Genomic DNA, 19,163 nt, shown 5'->3' on the forward strand with positions numbered 1-19,163 from the left:
ATTTACTTTGAAGTCTATGGCAAACACAACAGCTGAAGAAACATTACAAGAGCGCTTTAAATACTCACAGGAAACTTTGTAAAGGCAGGATTGGCAACATGTTTTCCGAAGGCATCTTCCTGAAACTGCAGCAGCTGCACCACAAGCCCGGCCAGTGTTTTATTGGTAGGAGCATCCGCTTGAACATACTGGAAAGCAAACATTTCCCAAATCAATCTTTGTCTTCTCACTCATCTGGAAAGTCACTCACAAGCTATAGCAACTTTAACGCCACAAATTCAAGGTTCATTTCTGCCATGTTGGTGACTTTTTAATCCTGACTTTTAACAGTTATTCTGCAACCCAAGTTAGTAGCTAGTCAGTCAAAGAGGAGCTGTCATTAGATTTAAATTTGCCAAGTTCATTTAAGCTGCTATTAGTTTTCAATACATTAAATGCAAACCATCACTGGCAAGGCCAGTACTACTCCTGTGTTCAACACTACAGTATACTACTACTATTGCTGCTAATACTACTACTACTACTACTACTACTAATAATAATAATAATAATAATAATAAATTATTTGTACCCCACTCATCTGAGTGGGTTGCCCCAGCCACTCTGGGCATCTCTCAGGCATTAGTAAAGGTAAAGTGACCATTAGGTCTAGTTGTGACCGACTCCGGGGTTGCGGCGCAAATCTCACTTTACTGGCCGAGGGAGCCGGCGTACAGCTTCCGGGTCATGTGGCCAGCATGAATAAGCAGCTTCTGGCGAACCAGAGCAGCGCAGAGAAACGCTGTTTACCTTCCCGCCAGAGCGGTATCTATTTATCTACTTGCACTTTTTGGTGTGCTTTCGAATTGCTGGGTTTGCAGGAGCAGGGAGAGAGCAACGGGAGCTCACTCCTTCGTGGGGATTCGAACCGCCGACCTTCTGATTGGCAAGTCCTAGGCTCTGAGGTTTAACCCATAGCGCCACCCGTGTCCCAGTCTCTCAGGCATTAAAGGGCACCCTATTTATATTGCATGCACTTCTTATAAACAGCGTCTAACAGTGGACAAAGCTGATAACCATTTACTACCCAAGATTACGTTCACATTTTTGTCCACTGTTCAAATGCATGAGCTTTCACCAGTAAGAGAAATGCACATTGGTATGAACATTTCACAAATTAAAGTGATCCTCAAAATCCTCTTTCCGTGGAGCCTTTGCTTGACACCCCGTCTTCATACCCAATTGGAACAAGGTCTGTGTATTGACATTTGTTCACCAGTATCCTGAACTGCCATTGCCGCTCACATCCCTTTCCTCTGTCATCTCGACTGTCAAATTTCAAAGCGGTCACTTCCTTTGCACAGCAACCCAGTTTTTTCACTTATGCTGTAAACTACCATGTGCACTGATGGATGTGTAAAAGAAATGGTTTGGTCTAGGTAGGCATTGCTTATGGTCCCCACTAAGCCTTAACCCTCCCCGCATATCTAGTCTTGCATTATCACAGGTGATGTGGAATAATCACACACAGGTGAGTGGGCACTGGGCTGACATCTGCTGGAGACAAAGAAGTGTTGTATTTATTTCTATCATGGGCATGAAGGAAGCCAAGCGAAGTGCCCCCTTCACTGAATCTCTCTGGTATCTCCCTGAATTTCTGAGCTAGGAACAAAGGGAAATTCCCTCCTCTGCACTCTGCATAGAAGCAAAGTCAGTCTTACTAGTCTCCTTTTTCCTTCATAAAAAGAGTTCAGCCTCTGCCAACCACTTTATGAGAAAAAATAAAACTACAGGTTAGTAATTTCTGTGGGCTTATTGGCGCGGCTGCCTGAGCCCTTTGGCAAGAGATGGGGAAGTGTATTGCACCTGACACTGTGCAGCACTTCAGAGGCAAAGCACTTGGGAGTTCTCAGTGATTCTGCGTGCCTCTTTGATCCCAGGTAAAAGGTGGGGTGTGATTTGTGCCTGGTATTTTTATACTGCAAGCATCTCCTAGTCTGATATGCCCTGGCATTAATTATTTACTTTACAACACCGTTATTCGCTTGAATGTTATCTGCTGCCTGGTGTTTTGTTAGAGATGGACCAGGGGAGTTAAGTGTCGAAGACAGGGAAGGTGAAAGAGACTGCCATCTTTCTGATGACAGGAGCTGGGTGGCTGTCTCAGGACTTCACAGCATCCATGTCAAGCATGGGGCTGTCTTGGTACTCGAAATGTGTGTGCATTAGAGTGTGTACATGTGTGCACTGAAGCAGCAGAACGGACAGCAAGAGCACAGGTGGCATCAACCTTCGACTCTAAATGAACATGGCTGAGAATGCACTACTACACTAACCATGTGGCAGTGATAGCAACAAAGAAAGCTTGCTTCTCTGTCATTGCTGAGTTTGCAAACAGCCATTCAGCAGAGCTTTTTTGAGTGATGAATGCCCTTTTGACATTTGGCCCACAACTAAATTGTGCTGTCCTTTAAGGATAAAGGGGCTCAGATTTGGACAAAGTTGGACACCACAGTTACAGCACAGCTACTCCAGCAGAGTTCTCCAGCGCACTACCTGTTCAATCTATACATCATCAGTTCCAGTTGTAGCCAGGGTGTGAGGACTACTGCAGCCAGGCTATAGCGAACCAGGAATGACCGTAGTTGGTGAACCAGTAGATATCATAAATACTATTGATGCTACTTTGGCCTCCACACAAAGAGAGATCTGGGACTACTCCCAAGGTATGCACCTGGCCACTTCAAGGAGATTGCAACTCCGTGCAGAACAGGCCCTCTTACCCAATTCCTGGACATAAGAGCTACAAAGACACTGCACCTGTTTTATTGGGTTTAACTTCAGTTTTCTGGCCCCCAACCAAAGCATTTCTACCTCAAAGCAACCGATCGAGCAGTTATACAGCCTTAATTGATTAAGAAAGAAACAGGAGCTGAGTGTCAACCACATACTAAAGACTCTGTTCCAACCCTGCCCTGATAACCAACTCATACAGATGTTAAAAGGCATGGGGGTCAGGAAGGAGCCCCAGAAACACATAGCCGGCTTGCTATGGGCTCACACAGCAGTCCCCCACTGCCACTCTCTGGAAACTCCATACGGATAAGACAGAACAGAACCACCATATCACTCTGCCTTCAACACACAGCCAGCAGTGCCACTCCAGATGAATACCATGGAGAACAGTATCAAAAGCCACTGAGAGAAAAACCAAGAGGGTCAATCCTCTCCCAACACAGGTCATCAACCAAGGCTTCTTCAATGGCAAAACTAGGCCTGAAACAAGAGTGAAATGGGTCCAGGTAATCTGCTTCGTCCAACCACGCATGGAGCTGGATGGCAGCCATCCTCCCAAGCTCCATCCTCAAAAAGGGAATAATAAAGCCATCACATATCTCTGGGTCTAGGGAAACACGTAAATGTAGTTTTAATTCTGTATCTATGCCCTGGGTTCCTGCATTGGTTGTAATTATTTCCTCATCTATTACATTCGTGCTTTTAAAGAACACTTCCAACAGTTTCATTCGCTAACCTCTGAGACTTCAATAATGCTTTTTACTGCTATGTTAATAATGTTTTAACTGTCTCAGAGATTATATGCTGCTATGAACATTATCCCTTTTACTATGCCAAGACATCTCGTAAAAAGGGGAAACAAGCCCATATTTAAAGTTCCACATGGTACGTAATTGCTTGGCTACACACAGAGGACCTTGGACACACTTCACGGTTTCATCACCACCTCAGAAATTAACGCAAATACTGTACAGCTTCAGCTAGACTTAAGTGAAACTGATGACCCTGTCAGCTCACACATCTAGGCCCGTAAGTCCTCTTAGGACAAAAGACCACACTGAGCATGTGCCCCAGGGACCTTTACAAATGGACAACCTCCTTCCTCCCCCGTTTTGTTCCACCACACATTATCCCTCTGATCCCTTATAGCCCACCCTGCAGAAAAGCTGAAAATAAAGAATAACAGCAACCTGATATTTGAAGCAGGAACAGCTTTAACATAACAAGCCCCACAACTGCAGGGTGAAGAGGCAGCTGGCCCTTTGTTAGCTCTTCCCAGGGAAAGCAAAGACCTTGCCTCTTCCGCACAGAGCCCGCCCCCTTCGCTTCACACAAGAGCTCCCATTCAGCTGGAAAAGGCTATCTTCTTACCCCTAAACCCAGGTAGGTAACAGGACACCCTGACCAAGTCTGAACCAATTTGCACAAGCCACTCCCCTTTTAAACTACCATTCTCAGGAGACAAGGAGCCTAGGTCCCTGCCCCCAACTATTCTCAGGATTACACTCCATTCAGTTCCTTTCTCTCTTAAGCCACACACACCCCTTCTATTTATTTATTCATTTCTTGAATTTGCACGGCACCCTTCATTTGCAGGTCTCAGGGAAGCTCACAGCACAAAAACACAAGATAAAAAAATACAGAATATATAATGAAAACAAGAACAAACCAATGACCCTCCTCCCCTCCAATACTCATTCTGTTTGTAAACATCTACATTCACAAGATAAACACAAACCACATGACCCGAAAAGGGTCACCCTTCCGCCTGCCAACAATTCAGCACCTGCTTATTGCAAAATGCAACCTGCACAAGCGTGTTTACATGCACCCCGTTAGTCCCAAAGGAAGTCGGCTGGCTGAAGTCCTGTTGATCCACCCCTCAAATACTCTTTATAATGGGAAACAACCCTCCAGAGAGGACGCCCATCCCTCACACCCCAGTGTCGCTCTTCATTCCCTCGCCTACACCTGGCCCCCTTTGAGTCCCCACCCGGCTTCCCTCCTCCTCATTCTGCACACCCTTCCTTACTCGGGAGTAAACCCCGCTGACTTCTGCAGCACTTCAAAGGACACCCCCCCCCCGCGCGCCAGATCACCTCCCATCTTGGGGTTTGTTTTGTTTCTGGCACTCAAGTCGCCTCCCTTTGTCATGCCCCCCGCTCCGCCAGCCCCGCGAGAGGGAGGCTCCCTCGGGCAGAGGGTCCGGTGCCAGGGATGGGAGGGGGCGGCTTCCCCCCTGAGGCCCCGCCCTCCCTCCCTCCCCCCTCCCTCGCCGAGGGAAGGCAAGGGGCCCGTGAGGAGAAAGAGGGAGGGGAGGCGGCGAGGCCCCCTGAGGGGAAGAAGGCGAGGCCTCTTTCTCCTCAGGCGACGCCGCCGCCGCCGGGGCCTGGGCCTGCTCACCTTCTTGCAGTGCTTGCCGAGCCAGGCCCGCGCGGCGTCCAGCTGAGAGACGGTGTCGGGGCTCTCCCAGAACTTCCCCGAGGGGCCGCCGTCCTTGCGCCGCGACGCCGACAACGGGGCGGCGGAGGAGACCCCCGAGCCGGGCGCGCCCCCCGCCGCCGCAGACCCCAGGACGCCGCCGCCTGCAGGCACGGCTGCTGCTGAGGCGGCCGCCGCCGCCGCCGCCATTGTCCTTCCCGGCCTTCCGCGCCTCCTCCGCCGCCGGGGCCCGACGCCTCCCACTCTCTTGGCCCCGCGCATGCGCAGAGCCCGCGGGACGCCGCGGCGGCGGCTGCCACACCGCCGCCACTCTCCCGCGCGCACGCGCAGCGGACCAGCCTCCCCCTCGCTCTTGCCTCACGCGGCGCCTTCCCCGCCCGCCCGCGTGCGCGCGGGACGCCGGCTCCTCGCGCTGGCTCAGGAGGCGGGAGTGCTGGCCGGGCGCATGCGCACCAAGGGCCGTTGATACGGCCGCCCCCCTTGCGACGCCCTCTCCGCGCAGGCGCCAGGTAGGGGCGGGCCACGCCTCCTGGAGGATGTGCGCATGGGCGAGGCCGGAGCGCTTTCCCACCCCCTCTCTGCGCAGGCGTGCCGGGAAAAGCTGTGCGCCTGCGCGCTGAGCGGCCCTTGTTCTGGTCGCTGCCGGGCGGAGCAGCGTGGCGGGAGCTGGAGCAGCAGGCGGGCAAAGCCTCGCTGGCAGGGAAAGCCGATCCCCCAGCCCTGGAAAAGAAGCAGCCCGAGCCTGGCAGGAAGGAAGCAGCAGCACCAGCAGGGTTTGGCGCCAGGGATCCCCAGCAATTATTCGGATCTGTTGCGCCTAGTTGAATATGGAGTTAATTGAGCGTGCAATTCTGCATTATGCAGAAGGAGCAAGAACAACAGCAGGAGAGAGAGGCTGCAGAAGGCTCGCTCCATCAGCTTTGCCAAAAGCCCAGCTCCATCAGGCGCCTCCTGCCCCTGAGCTGCCAGCTGGTCAATACAGGAACAACTCGCGAGAAATGGGGGCCTGGGAAAATCCGACAACAGGGCGATGAATCATTTCAAAAAGATTTGTGTGAAACGGAGAAACCAGTAGAATCGAAATAAACCTCATAATGTGTAATATAAATACTTTCATTGGAATAATAATAATAAGTACAATGTAATTAAAGTAACCAATGGTAGCTGCAAATAATATATAGATAGACAACAAGAACTGTAGGTTTTGGTGTCTTCGGGTGTCTTCCCGTGTAAGAGTCGGGGTGTCTGGGCGACGTTTCGACGAGGTCTCACTCGTCATCTTCAGGCTGGTGCTTTCGGCTTCTTGTTACTGGAACAGAGCAAAATCTGGTGTTTGAGTTCCTATAAATACCAGATTTTGCTCTGTTCCAGTAACAAGAAGCCGAAAGCACCAGCCTGAAGATGACGAGTGAGACCTCGTCGAAACGTCGCCCAGACACCCCGACTCTTACACGGGAAGACACCCGAAGACACCAAAACCTACATTCCTGTACCCGTGAAAATCTACGAAAACAACAAGAACTGTATATATAGAAGGGCCTATTTATTTACAATCTCTGGACAAATGCATAAGCAGAACAATATATAGCATGCAGAAAGACTGCGAAAAAATTAGAAGCGACATAAAGAAGTCAAGAAGGAAGGAGGGAAGTCAGCTCATAGGAGTAAACTAAATGTATAATGTAATATAATATGTATTTGAAGTATGAAGTCAGGAAAACTAATAAAGATTTAAAAAAGAAAAGAAATGGGTGCCTGGAGGGTTGTCATTCCCCGTCTTCCTTGTTCCTTGCCTTTTATGTAATGTGTTTTCTTAGATCATAAGCCCACAGACAGAGACTACATTTTCATTGAGTGTAGCCCTTTTGGCTGACAGCAGGGTACAAATGCTCGAAAGATACAAAATAATAGGGGGGTAACTCAGTGGTAAAGGACCCAATTCAATCATTAATAGCATTTTCTGACAGGACTGGGAGTGTCCCCTGGAGAGCTGCTGGCAGTCACAGACAACACAGAACTGGGTGGTTCAAAGGTCAGACTCCTAAAAAGGAGTTTCCTATGGCACTGAGAAGGCTAGAGCGGAAAGTTAGAAGCTCTTGAAGCTGAGCCACAGCTCAGTGGTACTGCTTTGCGTGGATAAAGTCCCAGGTTCAATCCCAAGCACAGGGCTGGGAAATAGCACCCACCTCAGAAATGCCAGAGTTGCTGCCAGTCAGTGGAGACGAAGCTGGATACACAGCTTTTATGCTCCTAGCTTTTAAGATAAAATAAAATAATTGTTCAGTAGCACCTTAGAGTCCAACTAAGTTTGTTCTGGGTATAAGCTTTCGTGTGCATGCACACTTCTTCAGATACCACGAAAGCTTATGCCCAGAACAAACTTAGTTGGTCTCTCAGGTGCTTCTGGACAATTTCTTTATTTATTTCGACTGCGTCAGACCAACACAGCTACCGACCTGAATCTTTGTTTAAGACAGAACAATTCTATTGAAGACCTCATCTGCCAGACTCCCTTCTGAGCCAATTCTGCCTGCGTACAGAACTTAAGTGTTATAGGGGAGACAACGTTATCACTACTTGATTAATAAGAGACCACCAGGAATTAGCTTTGAAAAGGGAAAACACAGGAAAACTACCGCCTTAGTAGTTAAGGGTGACTTCCAAGTTCTTACAGTTGCCTCCGCACCACGGACTAACCTGGGCGTGCTAAGGAGGCAGGGCTGAAACAAGAAATGTGGGCTGATGAACAGGAAAGGAAACAGCAGCCATTCCATCAGCGTGTAAGAGGGAGATGGAGTTGCAGGGCTTCTTCCACTGAAAAACCTGCAGCTTTGGGCTCACCCTCTAGCATTTCCATTCCAGTTCACTGCAAGAACTCTGGAAGGTGTCTTGAGTTCACTTCTGCTTCCAGCCGGAGGCACTAATGTTTTCAAATCCCGGTTGCTGGAAACCAGAGTGTGGGGAGTGTGTGCTCATGCTGAAGTTCTGCTTGCAGGTTTCTCACAAGCTTCTGTTTAGCCACTGTGAGAACAGGATGCTGCACAAGAGAGCCACTGACTCGATCCAGCAGGTTCTTACGTCCCACTTCCTGGGTGAAGGAAATCTCTGGTATTTGCAAACTGCTTTGGGGACTGTCATGGTACATGGGCAATCGAAGTCCCAGCTGGGGACGTAGGGATGTGGGGGGGGAGGGGCAAGATGACGGGATGGGAGCAGGAAGCCAGGAGTCAGAAAACCAAGAGTCCAAGGGTCAGAGAGCCAGGAGTCAAGAAGCCAAGGGTCCGAGGGTCAGGAAGCAAGGAGTCACGAAGTCAGGGGTCCGAGGATCAAGGAGCAAGAAGTCACGAAGTCAGGGATCCGAGAATCAAAAAGCAAGGAGTCATGAGGTCAGGGATCCGAGGATCAAGAAGCAAGGAGTCAAACGCAGCAAGGCAGGGAACGTGTTGCTGTGGCAAAGAGCCGAAGGGAAAATACTGACTTTATATCCCTTCCCGCCTCTTGCCACCAGGTGCTGTGAGTTACCAAGCGGCCTCACCTGTGTGGCCGTTCCTTGCCTCTTCAGAACAAACTTAGGAAGCCCCAGTCCTGCAAAGTCCTGCTGGCCACAGTGCCTGGCTCCTGCACGCACACCTGACAGGGGCTTTCTTTTGGCTGCAGAGCGGGGTGAAATGCTTTTAAATACGCAAGAGTTGCGAGGAAGATTAAAATTGCAGCAGGGCTGGGCAAGACAGGCTCTGTTCAAGGCTGCCTTTGGAAAGTGCTCAGAAACTTCCAACTGGCTCCAAGAGCTGCAGCCAGACTCTGGAATGGGGCTGGTTTTAGGGAGCAGACTGGCTAGCAGTCTGTTTCAGAGCACAACTCACAGTGCTGGTTATAACCGATAAAACCTTACAGGGCTTAGGCCCAGGCTATGTCAAAGACCGTATTCTCCCGTACAAACCTGTCCAGGGGCCCAGAGATCTTTGGTGAGGCTTCTCTCAGTTCAACCACCATCACAAGCAGGTGACATGGGAAGAGGGCCTGCAAGTCCCTTCCTAGAGAAGTTAAGACTGGCTCCCTGTGGCAGGCAAAGACCTTTTCATTCCAACAGGCCTTTAGGAACTGGCTGTTTTAAAGGAAAACCGCTAGTGCTGTGAGGTTTTTATTGTTAGTATCTGTATTTTTAATATAATTTATGTACATGTGACTTTAATTCTATTGGTCTTTAATTACTGATTATTTCATAAAAGTATGCCTTGCCTGTAAAAAGAAATCCTCAAAGTGGTTTAAAAGAAGATAAAACAATAAAAATCAATCAAAAATTGTAATATTTTAAAACATACAAAAGATTAAAATTCACCTTAACTTTCTATTGATACTGTTTCTGTTTTTAGATTTTCTAGTTTATCTGTGTTTTTATATTTTGAGTCCTTGCCTTGAGTCCTTAGGGGTTTGTTTTTTTTGGGGGGAGCAGAATATAAATAAATGTAATAATAATGCCTGTTATCATCTGTGTCCTTTCCACACCAATGTGTGTGTCTCACCTGGTATGAGTTTTAAAATATTTACTTCTGTGAAATGGTGTTTACATGGGGGGCGTTCCACACCTGCTTTTTCCAGTAAATTATGCAACTCCACGGCTACGACAAGAGGAAGTTCTACCTGCTAGGCTACCTATTCTTTGTTATTCTCATTGTTTGCTTTTCACAAGACCTGGAGGTTCTCACCAGAACTCTTGAAAACCTTTGCATGAAACATTTATGCTCGTTGACTTTTCTCAGCTGTGCTCAACCCAAGGCAAGATGACCCGAAAAACAAATGCGAGTTTATGCAAAGGAAAAAGACTTTGCTGCTGTGTTTGTAAGAGCCACTAGCTTTATTTTTTCTCCTGTTTTCACAGGATTTTTGCACAACATGCTGTGAAGTCATTCCTGGCACATAAGCCTTTCATGACTCAAGTTATAAACAGAGTTCAAATATGAAAATGCCAAAATGACAGAAGGGAGTCTACATACAGAACGACACAAAATGTGTGCCTACTAGACAGTGCTGGCGGTAGCTTTGCTAGATCCAAACTTTGGGGGGGGGGCAAGTATGATTGGGTGGATTTGGATGTTGCTTAAAAAAAAAAAAAAAAAAAACCTTAGAGAAGTGAGACATTACCAAACTCCTTGAAGTTGAAGTTGCTCTAACTTTGACAACCACCCTGCACTGTCTCCTTGAATGCTGCCTCCTCTAGGCAAACCTTTCAGTAGCAAGTTCACTTAGCTAATCCTGATGAAGCGTCACAAGTGAAATGCCATGGAATTCAAGAAAACGGATTGTAGGTTATTGAGTAGAATGGAAATCCCTTTCTACTGGAGGCGAAACTGAATCCTCGCCAGCTTTGTTTGAAGACACACACCTATTCCATCAGAGAACGGATTTCAAAAGGTAAATCAAACTACCTGGGTGATTAAAATATTATGAAGTTCAATCCCATTTTTTAACGACCAGATCCTTAATCAGGAGGACAACAACAACAAAACGGCCACCCAAGACATCCAACCTGTCACGTTTTATTTCATGTGCTGGGAGATAAATTAGAACATCCCAAACAATGAACAAGATTTACAGTTTCTCTGAAGGAAATGTAAAAAAACAAACAAGCTTTATCATGATTTATTGTTTATTATTAGCAACAATAGCATTTCTGCAAGGCCAAGAAAACATGATTTGCATGTTAGAGAATCAGTGATTTCAGAACTACATTTAAAAATTAAAAACCATTATGAAAAATTCGTAGGGGAAGCATCTGTCCTCCCCTACAGGCATTTATTCAGCGCTCACACACACACACACACACACACACACACCAACTACCCCTTGGTTATATCCCTTGCTGCCACCTGCGGCACCGGGACAAAGCCTGTGATCTGTGCGAGTGAGTTTCCACAATCGATACTTTACTCCTGCCCCCAAAAGCGGCATAAAAACCTCATGAGGACTACATATTCAACTGACTGGCACCCTTTCAAAGAAGTGTTGCCTGAGTAACAGACATCCAAATTGAAACAGCTCAGCCTCCCCCTTCTTTTGCTGTGTCTTCCATCCTCTTTGCTGCTCCCTTTTTGGGTTACACCTTGGGCTGCTGCACTTGTGGCACCAGCACCTAACCTTGCCAGCGAGGCGCAAGAGTTCTTCTGCCCAGAAACAACCTGCAACTGGGCTTTCCTGGATGCCTCCCCCCCTCTTACCACACTAGGGAGGCCCAGCACCTTGCCTCTGCTGCTGCTGCCTGTCCAGCCCGTACTGATCTAGGGGAGCAGGAGCTCCAAGTTCACAGCTGGACCTCTGCTCCAGGTACAGCAGTGCTCTCTGCCGCCACTGCCTTGCTAGGCCAACTCGTCAGCCAAGCTCTGTGATACCAATCTATAGAGTATGGGTGCAACTCTTCCACGGGTTATCATGGGGCCCAAACGCTCATCTGTTGTTGATGAGCACTGGCGGGATGCAGGGCTGGCCTGCAAACTCGTCTTGCTGCTTGCTGACGCCTGGTTTCACCTGCCAACCGGATACAAATGGCTCCCTGGGATTAGAAGCGCTGGAATTTATATTGTTAGTCCTCAAGCCCTGATTGCTCCTAGAGTTCCACTGCTGAATGGTACTTGTCTGCTTGCCAGGAGCTTCGCACGGTGGGTCCTGAAGTGCCTTATACTCTGTGTCGGAAAGGGGGAATGTGCGGGGCTCCCACGGCTGGACGTTCTACGACAGAGAGAAAGAGCAGCAGCGTTAACGGAACGGAATATATTATTGTCATTTGAGGAGGAGGCGCCGAGAAAGAGAGAGATTACGCATGCTTCCATCTTGCTTGGATGAGATTAAAAAACAGAGAAGCTTTTCTCTTGAAGGAACAACTAAATCAACAGTAATCATCCTCTCAACCCTTATTCATGGGTCTAGTTTATATATGCCACTTTCTTTATCTTGATAAATATGATGCCTTCCATAGAATGAGAAGCTGTTTTAAGTCACTGGCAACAAGATGTCAAGGTGCTCAGCTCACATATCATGCTAAGCACAATTAAAAGGCCACACTATAGAATAAGCATTTAAGCAAACTGTGCTTTAGAGATCCACGTCAGCTTTTATTCTTCATCTGCTTAGCATTCAGCTTCATTGGCTTGCTCCTATTTCAGTGGGGCACAGATAGACACACAAGGTGCCTTAACTGTCTTAGCTGTGCCTCCTTAACTGTGGTAAGATCAAAGACAACGTAGTTTGCAAACTAGTTTCAATACCCTTGTTTGGCTGCCTTTACAAACCATGGTTTATGAACCAATATAGGTTCAGAGGTAAAAACTATGGCTTGGCATAAAAACCCAATTATTGTGATACCTTTTTGGAAGTAAGGTTACAAGGTTTAACTTCTGTTTCCCACCCACAGCACACAAATGCAAACAATCCACTGCAATGATACATTCAAAGTCCAAATATAGAAGGTTTATTTGCATCCCCTTCAGCCCCAGAAATGCTTGTGAGCAATTCTTCAATTGTATTCTCGTCTTTCATGGCAAATCCAAGATGGTGACATCATTTTACACTCTGAATGAGCGACCATGGTGGGCAATGGAGATGACGGAAAAGCTTCGAATATGTATGGTTTGCCAAGTAAACAGGCTGTATACGAGCTCTCCAAGTAGAAACACAGGTCCTCACCTGAGTATCTTCGTCCATTTCTGAGAAGGAGAAACTTGTGTCTTCACTAAAGGACAGACTGTTTCTGCCCCTGCCCTTTATGAGAAGGGGCTGTAGAACATTGGAAAGTTCTGGGCTGAGAGACCCCATGGGAGAATTTGCATACTGGAGATGGTTAAGATTATGTGACGTGGCATCTGGAGAGCCCGGCTGAGGAATCCATCGGCCATCTGCTCTGTTAGAGCTCCTAAAAGAAAAACACGCCACAAAAAAACAATCACGCTGCCAATGTGAAGCCACACTGTGAGGACAACTGTTACATGTGAGAACTGTAAGACTCAAAGAAGTGCAAGCTCAGAAGCAGAGAGGTCTATAGCCAAGGTATCATGCAGAATTTCAAAACGAACTCTTCACCCATACTGCACACTCTTTAAAAACAACAGGAGCAGGCGGGGTGGGGGAAGAGAGTCTACTTGACTTTTCACTGCCATATTTACAGCCAGCACTCTCACTCTGGCAATAATTCTACTCATGGATTTGACAATGAGGCTAAACTACTGGAGAGATTCTGCCTGGTTTAAGCAAGGGAATGTGGCTTAATACAGAGATCTTAGCTGCCACATACTGCAATAATTCTAGTCCTCAGAGTTTGCGGCAGCACCGGATACTAAGGCTCTGAAATTAAAACGAGATCCAATGGTAAGTTATTCCTACAGACAGAGGGGTGTGTGTGATTTCATTCATCCTGTTATGCTGTTAAGATCCTTCCAAATCTTCATGGAAGCCAATTCTCTTCCTACCTGCTCTTACTCCATTAATTTCTGAAAACACAGAGGCTCAAAATATGATAAATCTCTATTATGAGGGAAATTCCACAGCTGCTTCCAAGCCCGCTTGCATACTTTTGGAGCACCCTTAACAAAAGCTTATTCATTCGTTATTTCAAACCTGTCAACAGTTAGGCGGGATATGTGTGGGGGTGTGTGAATGGACCCAAAGCTATCAAATTATTTCCTAGCTAAGGAGAAACTTAAATCTTATCTACTAAGGCTCAATGCAAAACTCCTAATCCACCCAACCACAGTTCACTGTACTGACTTCTTCATTAATGCTTTGCTCACAAGTTATGCAGGAAACAAAGTTTTGAATATAATCTGACTTGGGAAGAGAACTACTCCACAACACACAGCTAGCAGCAAATGTTAGGATACCTGTTCCCTCGCCTGTGGGAAATGCTTCCTGCCCAGGAATCCCAGCGGGCCCTTTCCAGCTCTTCATATTTTTGGTGATGGTTCAGATATGTCTCATCAGAAATATCTTCCAGCTAGGACAAAAGAAAGTTATTTTTGACACATTCAAGAGAATCAAAGCTGTTTCTAAATAGATACTGTCCACCCACCCACCCCAAGAGACACAGGAAAAATAACCACATAATCTGTACAGGCCTAGCAGTGCAAAAGTTTAATAAAAGTACAGTTTCCCCCTTTCCACAGTTGCTAGAAGATCACAGGTGTACACAAGTAGATAGGACTGTTTTGGTAAACGTGGCTACCAAATGAAGCACATTAATTTTGTCCAAAAACGGAACCAATTCTGCACCTTAATAACTAAATTTATGGAACATGTGTATGCAAACCTTTTTGATACACAATAATGGAGATAACATTTTCTCACACAAAATAGGTTTTATGCTCCTCCATGGCAGTGTTATTCAGTCTTGCAGTCTTGAATGAGAACAAACCAAAAGGAGTATGTGTTTGCTTTGATGACTGATTGGTTCAAGACACAAAATGAATGTACTGACTGATGGCAGGATAAGCAAGGTAAGAATGGTGGTCTGTCACTCAAGGGAGTCAATTCTATGTAAAGTGAAGCTCTACACAGTAAATACAAGACAAGAGAAGCCCTGGTCCATGCAAGCCTAGTTAGACAGATGCATTGCTTGAGGCATGAGATAATGACCAGATCTGTTCCTCCTCACCTCTGAATCTACTTCTCCTGAGGTCTTGAGCTCTTTGAGATCCACCATTCTCCAGCTGGAGGAAGAAAATGACTCAGGGTTAGGGTAATTTCTTGCACATATTGCAAACAACTGCATCAACCAAAAGTGTACTCCAGGGCTTGGCTTGCTATAGTGCTGCTGCTTCCTCACCAGTAGACACTGAGGCAATGCCACATTCTGAAGTCAAATACCTTCTCCAAAAAATCGCCAAAGGAGATGTCAAAACAGGCTATGCCCAGTTAGCTCTAGTGCTCACTTGTGCAAGTCCTAAAAACCATGGAGGTTTCACCTTTCTCATAAGCAAGTTGACCTGCTAAATATCTACTGCTGGAATAGGGCGGGGGATGACGACAAGGTGGGATGCACAGAAGCAGAGTAAATGCACACACCATCCTCTGGCACCAGGAAATAAACCCATCCCTTATTCACGGCTACAGGGATTCTTCAATTCCACTCTTAAAACATACATTGATGTACAGTGGAACCTTGGTTCTCAAACTTCATCCGTTCTGGGAGTCTGTTCAACTCCTGAAACCATTTGAAAACCAAGCTGCGGCTTCCAATTGGCTGCAGGAACTTCCTGCACTCAAGCGGACTTCTGGGTTTTTGGCGTTCAGGAGCCGAAACGTAAGAGTACCAAGGCGTTCAAGAATCAAGGTACGACTGTACAGTACAGAACTCAATCACCCTCAACCTTACCACTGCTATTGACTGTGTAGCACAAATGGATTTATGGGGGGGGGGTTATATAATTATTGGGGGAACTGCCTTGTGTGCTATATGGCAGAAAAAGGTTGTGCGTGCATGCGCTCGTGTGTGTTTTTAAAAGCAAGTTTCTAACCCTCCATCCTGTGGGAGCAAACATACATTGCTTGCACCCAATATTCCTCAAGAGCCATGAGGGCTAGAAAACTGCTCCACAGCTGCAAAATAACTTTAAAAGGAAACAGGTGTGTTGGCAGTGGATGAAGATGTGCTTTAGGGTCAGGTACAAGTAACCTGTGAAGCTCTAGATGGATATTTCTGGACTACAATTCCCATCATCCCTGCCAACTGGCTACACTGGCTGCAGATAATGGGAATTAGGATTCCAGGGCACCCCAGTCCTGCTGTAATACACAATTCAGCCACTGAGTGTTTGGCCAGTTCATGGTATTTTAAGTTCTTCCACACCTGGAAATACAGCTAATGCTTCACCAGGAGGTACAGTTAGGAAACTGCCACCATGCCTCAGGGCACTTTAGAAAGGAGCGTGTTGATTTGACAACTTCTGGAGGAGTTGTTGTTAACTCAGCCCTCTCCTTGACTAGCAAAACGCCATTTGGCATGGCGTGCTGTACGTTTACTCTTACAAAAGGACAACTGGATTTCTTGCAAAAATTATGAAAAATTATGAAAAACAATGCTCTTATGTCTAAATCAACAAGCTCCAACTGTTGTTTAAATCTGAAGAGCCTCCAGGTGAACCCACCTTGGTGTCAAAATCTCTTTATACTGTAGCTTCTCCACCCGTGTAGCTGCAGCCATTGACATGGGGATCACTATATTGTTGATGTCATAGGAACATTCCACCTTCTTCTTCTTGGCAGGCTGCTGAAACCAAACAAGGATCATCAGAAAAGAATACAAAAACATAGTACTGTCATTCGCATTTCCTCCCAACACATCAAGTACAAGCACCCCAGAGCTGGTTAACCAATGGTGTCTAAATGTCCACACAGGCAAATATAGAGTCTAGCAGCTGTTTCAACATCTCTCTGCCCCAGTACGTTACCTGTGTGCTGTGAGACTGTGCTGGTGTGACCTAAGCAGCTGCAACAAATCTGAGCTCTAGGTCAGCACTGATATGCCTACAACAGCACCTCCTATTATTGGCCCAATGCTCCATGCGGAATCAATCTTGCCTGAATAAAAGGACTCTTAGGTGTGCCACATTTTTGCATTGATTTGCTGCAACTGCTCTGTGCAGCGGTTGCTCTTAGCTGTCTTGAACATGCCAATGGAAAGATCTTAAAAAATGGACACATCTTAAAACATAAATAATGAAGAAGAAGAAGAAGAAGAAGAAGAAGAAGAAGAGTTTGGATTTGATATCCCGCCTTTCACTCCCCTTCAGGAGTCTCAAAGCGGCTAACATTCTCCTTTCCCTTCCTCCCCCACAACAAACACTCTGTGAGGTGAGTGGGGCTGAGAGACTTCACAGAAGTGTGACTGGCCCAAGGTCACCCAGCAGCTGCATGTGGAGGAGCGGAGACCCGAACCCGGTTTCCCAGATTACGTGACTACCGCTCTTAACCACTACACCACACTGAGCAGCCATCTAACACTGAATGTGCTACAGAGCACAGAATGGGATGGGGAAAGTATCTTGACAGGGTGGGGCTAGGGCAGGCTTCCTCAACCTAGACCCTCCAGATGTTTTTCGCCTACAACTCCCATGATCCCTAGCTAGCAGGACCAGTGGTCAGGGATGATGGGGACTGGTCAGGGATGATGGGAACTGCAGTCTCAAAACATCTGGAGGGCCGAGGTTGAGGAAGCCTGGGTTAGGGGATGAAGTTTTCCAGGCAAAACTCCAAAGGCATTTCAGCCACCATGGAATACAATACTATTAGCCTGAGATATGGTTACTGAGGTCCTTCCAACAGGGCAAGAGGTAACCATATAATCACAGTCGGGCTGTTTATTGATAAACACAGAAGCCATCTGAAATACAGCTTAAGGCTTTTTAAAATACAAAGAGAGCGAACCACCTCAGGATGAAAAAGGGTGAAGTAGTATATAGAAAAACACCCAAGACAAGAAGCTGAAGGACACAGGAATGTTCTGCCCCCCAAAAAATGAAAAGGGGATAAGTGGATAGTCTTTTGCCTCTATTTCCATGGTACATTTTATTCAACCTTCAAGGCTTCCTTTTTCTTTTGAAAAAACCCAGCAATGTTTTTTTGTTCTTTTTAGTGTAGTAGTCTGCATATCTTACCAATAATATTCCTAAAGGAAAACGAAAAAAGCCACCAGGAGATATGCTTGAAACAGCATAGCAAATGAGTTAGGAGACAATTCAAGGTTAAGAGAACAGTGCATCATTTAAAAAACGTTTTGCACTCCCAAACATGCCTCGCTCAGGGGAAAGATGAAAGAGGCTTAAGTTTAAAGCGAAGTCACCCAGCAACACTAATTCTTTATTTCCTCTTTGCATTTCTGTTTGCCAAAGGGACTATGTTCCAACTCACCAACGTCGAGCTGCTAGCAGTCATGGAATTGCCAGAGACTTGGTTGGAGTGGGGGGCAGGTGTATTTTCAAAGCACAGAGATGGCACATGATGTAAAGAACTAGGTTTGTAGGTCTGAGGGCTAGGAACAAAGAAGCTGCGACTGGCCGATCCTTTCAGCAGAGGACCTGGTAATGAAAACAGGAAATTAAGAGGATATACTAACTCCGCAACTTCTGCTTAACCACAAGGTAGATGGGAGTTCATTTTTTTCTGCTGTACTTTCTGGAAATAGTTTACCTGTTATTGTTTTAATGTAACTTGACTGGAGGAGCAACATCAAGTGGGAGTGAACCGCAAGTGTATCAATATATATGTTACCCTAAAATATTGCTCCTGGTGCCCCCATTTTGTACATGTCCTACCTAAACCACCAACAACCGTACTGTTAAAAAAACAAACTTGTGTTCATCCAATAAAATTAACACAATCATTTTAGGAGAGGGGAAAGGAAAAACTCCATTTAGATAATGAATAATGAACTTAGGAGATTCTCTGATACATGAGAAGCTGACCACTTAGATGCTTTTAAAAACCATCGGGCAAGTTCATGGAGGACTGCTATCATGACCAATAGCTACTGATAGATATAAGCAGAACTCCCCTGGACAGAGTCAATAGACCCCTGCTTTCAGATACTGGGGACAAGCAACATGCTATATCCACCTCTTTCAGGCTCCTGTCAGTGGCCACTCTTGGAAACAAATGGGCCTGATGATCCTGTGGTTTGATTCTGCCCATACAGTAGATGATTTTTTTCCTCAGACAGAATGTGGAACCTTTAATGGGAACTCAGACCAAGAGCTAAAATAATGCTTCTCTTATATTGCATATAATTTACCAGATGCAGAGAGAGATGATGAACAAATGTTGTTGGTAAGGTCTTTCAAACCCCACTGGGGTATCTTGAGAGTCTTGAGTTTATGACTCAACCTGTGGTCCTCTCTCAGCAAGGCTTCAAAGTGTAAATGAAGAGGGTTGCCTATTAGCAGAAGAAAACAAGTTAACCCACACTT

General features: G+C 46.3%; 2 protein-coding genes across 3 annotated transcripts in view; both read right to left on the minus strand.

The window, feature by feature from the left end:
* The window catches only part of SMARCC1 (SWI/SNF related BAF chromatin remodeling complex subunit C1), a 97,886-nt gene extending 92,362 nt beyond the window's left edge, over window positions 1-5,524 (minus strand). The window contains exons 1-2 of the mRNA XM_082192189.1: window positions 5,179-5,524; window positions 69-188 (exon numbers count right to left, since the gene is read on the minus strand). Of these exons, the coding sequence (XP_082048315.1) occupies window positions 69-188; window positions 5,179-5,478 (420 nt within the window). The 5' untranslated portion in view covers window positions 5,479-5,524. The remainder of the gene's footprint in view (window positions 1-68; window positions 189-5,178) is intronic.
* Window positions 5,525-10,846: 5,322 nt separating this feature from the next.
* LOC309514855 (KAT8 regulatory NSL complex subunit 1-like) overlaps window positions 10,847-19,163 on the minus strand; it is a 43,992-nt gene continuing 35,675 nt past the window's right edge. Inside the window, exons 7-13 of one of the 2 annotated variants that reach the window (XM_082192266.1) lie at window positions 18,989-19,129; window positions 18,109-18,275; window positions 16,347-16,465; window positions 14,855-14,909; window positions 14,085-14,197; window positions 12,895-13,120; window positions 10,847-11,940 (exon numbers count right to left, since the gene is read on the minus strand). In XM_082192266.1, coding sequence (XP_082048392.1) covers window positions 11,659-11,940; window positions 12,895-13,120; window positions 14,085-14,197; window positions 14,855-14,909; window positions 16,347-16,465; window positions 18,109-18,275; window positions 18,989-19,129 — 1,103 coding nt within the window. In that variant the 3' untranslated portion in view covers window positions 10,847-11,658. Of the gene's footprint in view, window positions 11,941-12,894; window positions 13,121-14,084; window positions 14,198-14,854; window positions 14,910-16,346; window positions 16,469-18,108; window positions 18,276-18,988; window positions 19,130-19,163 lie in introns of both variants that reach the window. The other variant, XM_082192265.1, reaches the window with a different exon arrangement.

Source organism: Podarcis vaucheri (genome assembly GCF_965113315.1).
Source record: "Podarcis vaucheri genome assembly, chromosome: 12".
In the NCBI taxonomy this organism is placed as follows: Eukaryota; Metazoa; Chordata; class Lepidosauria; order Squamata; family Lacertidae; genus Podarcis; species Podarcis vaucheri.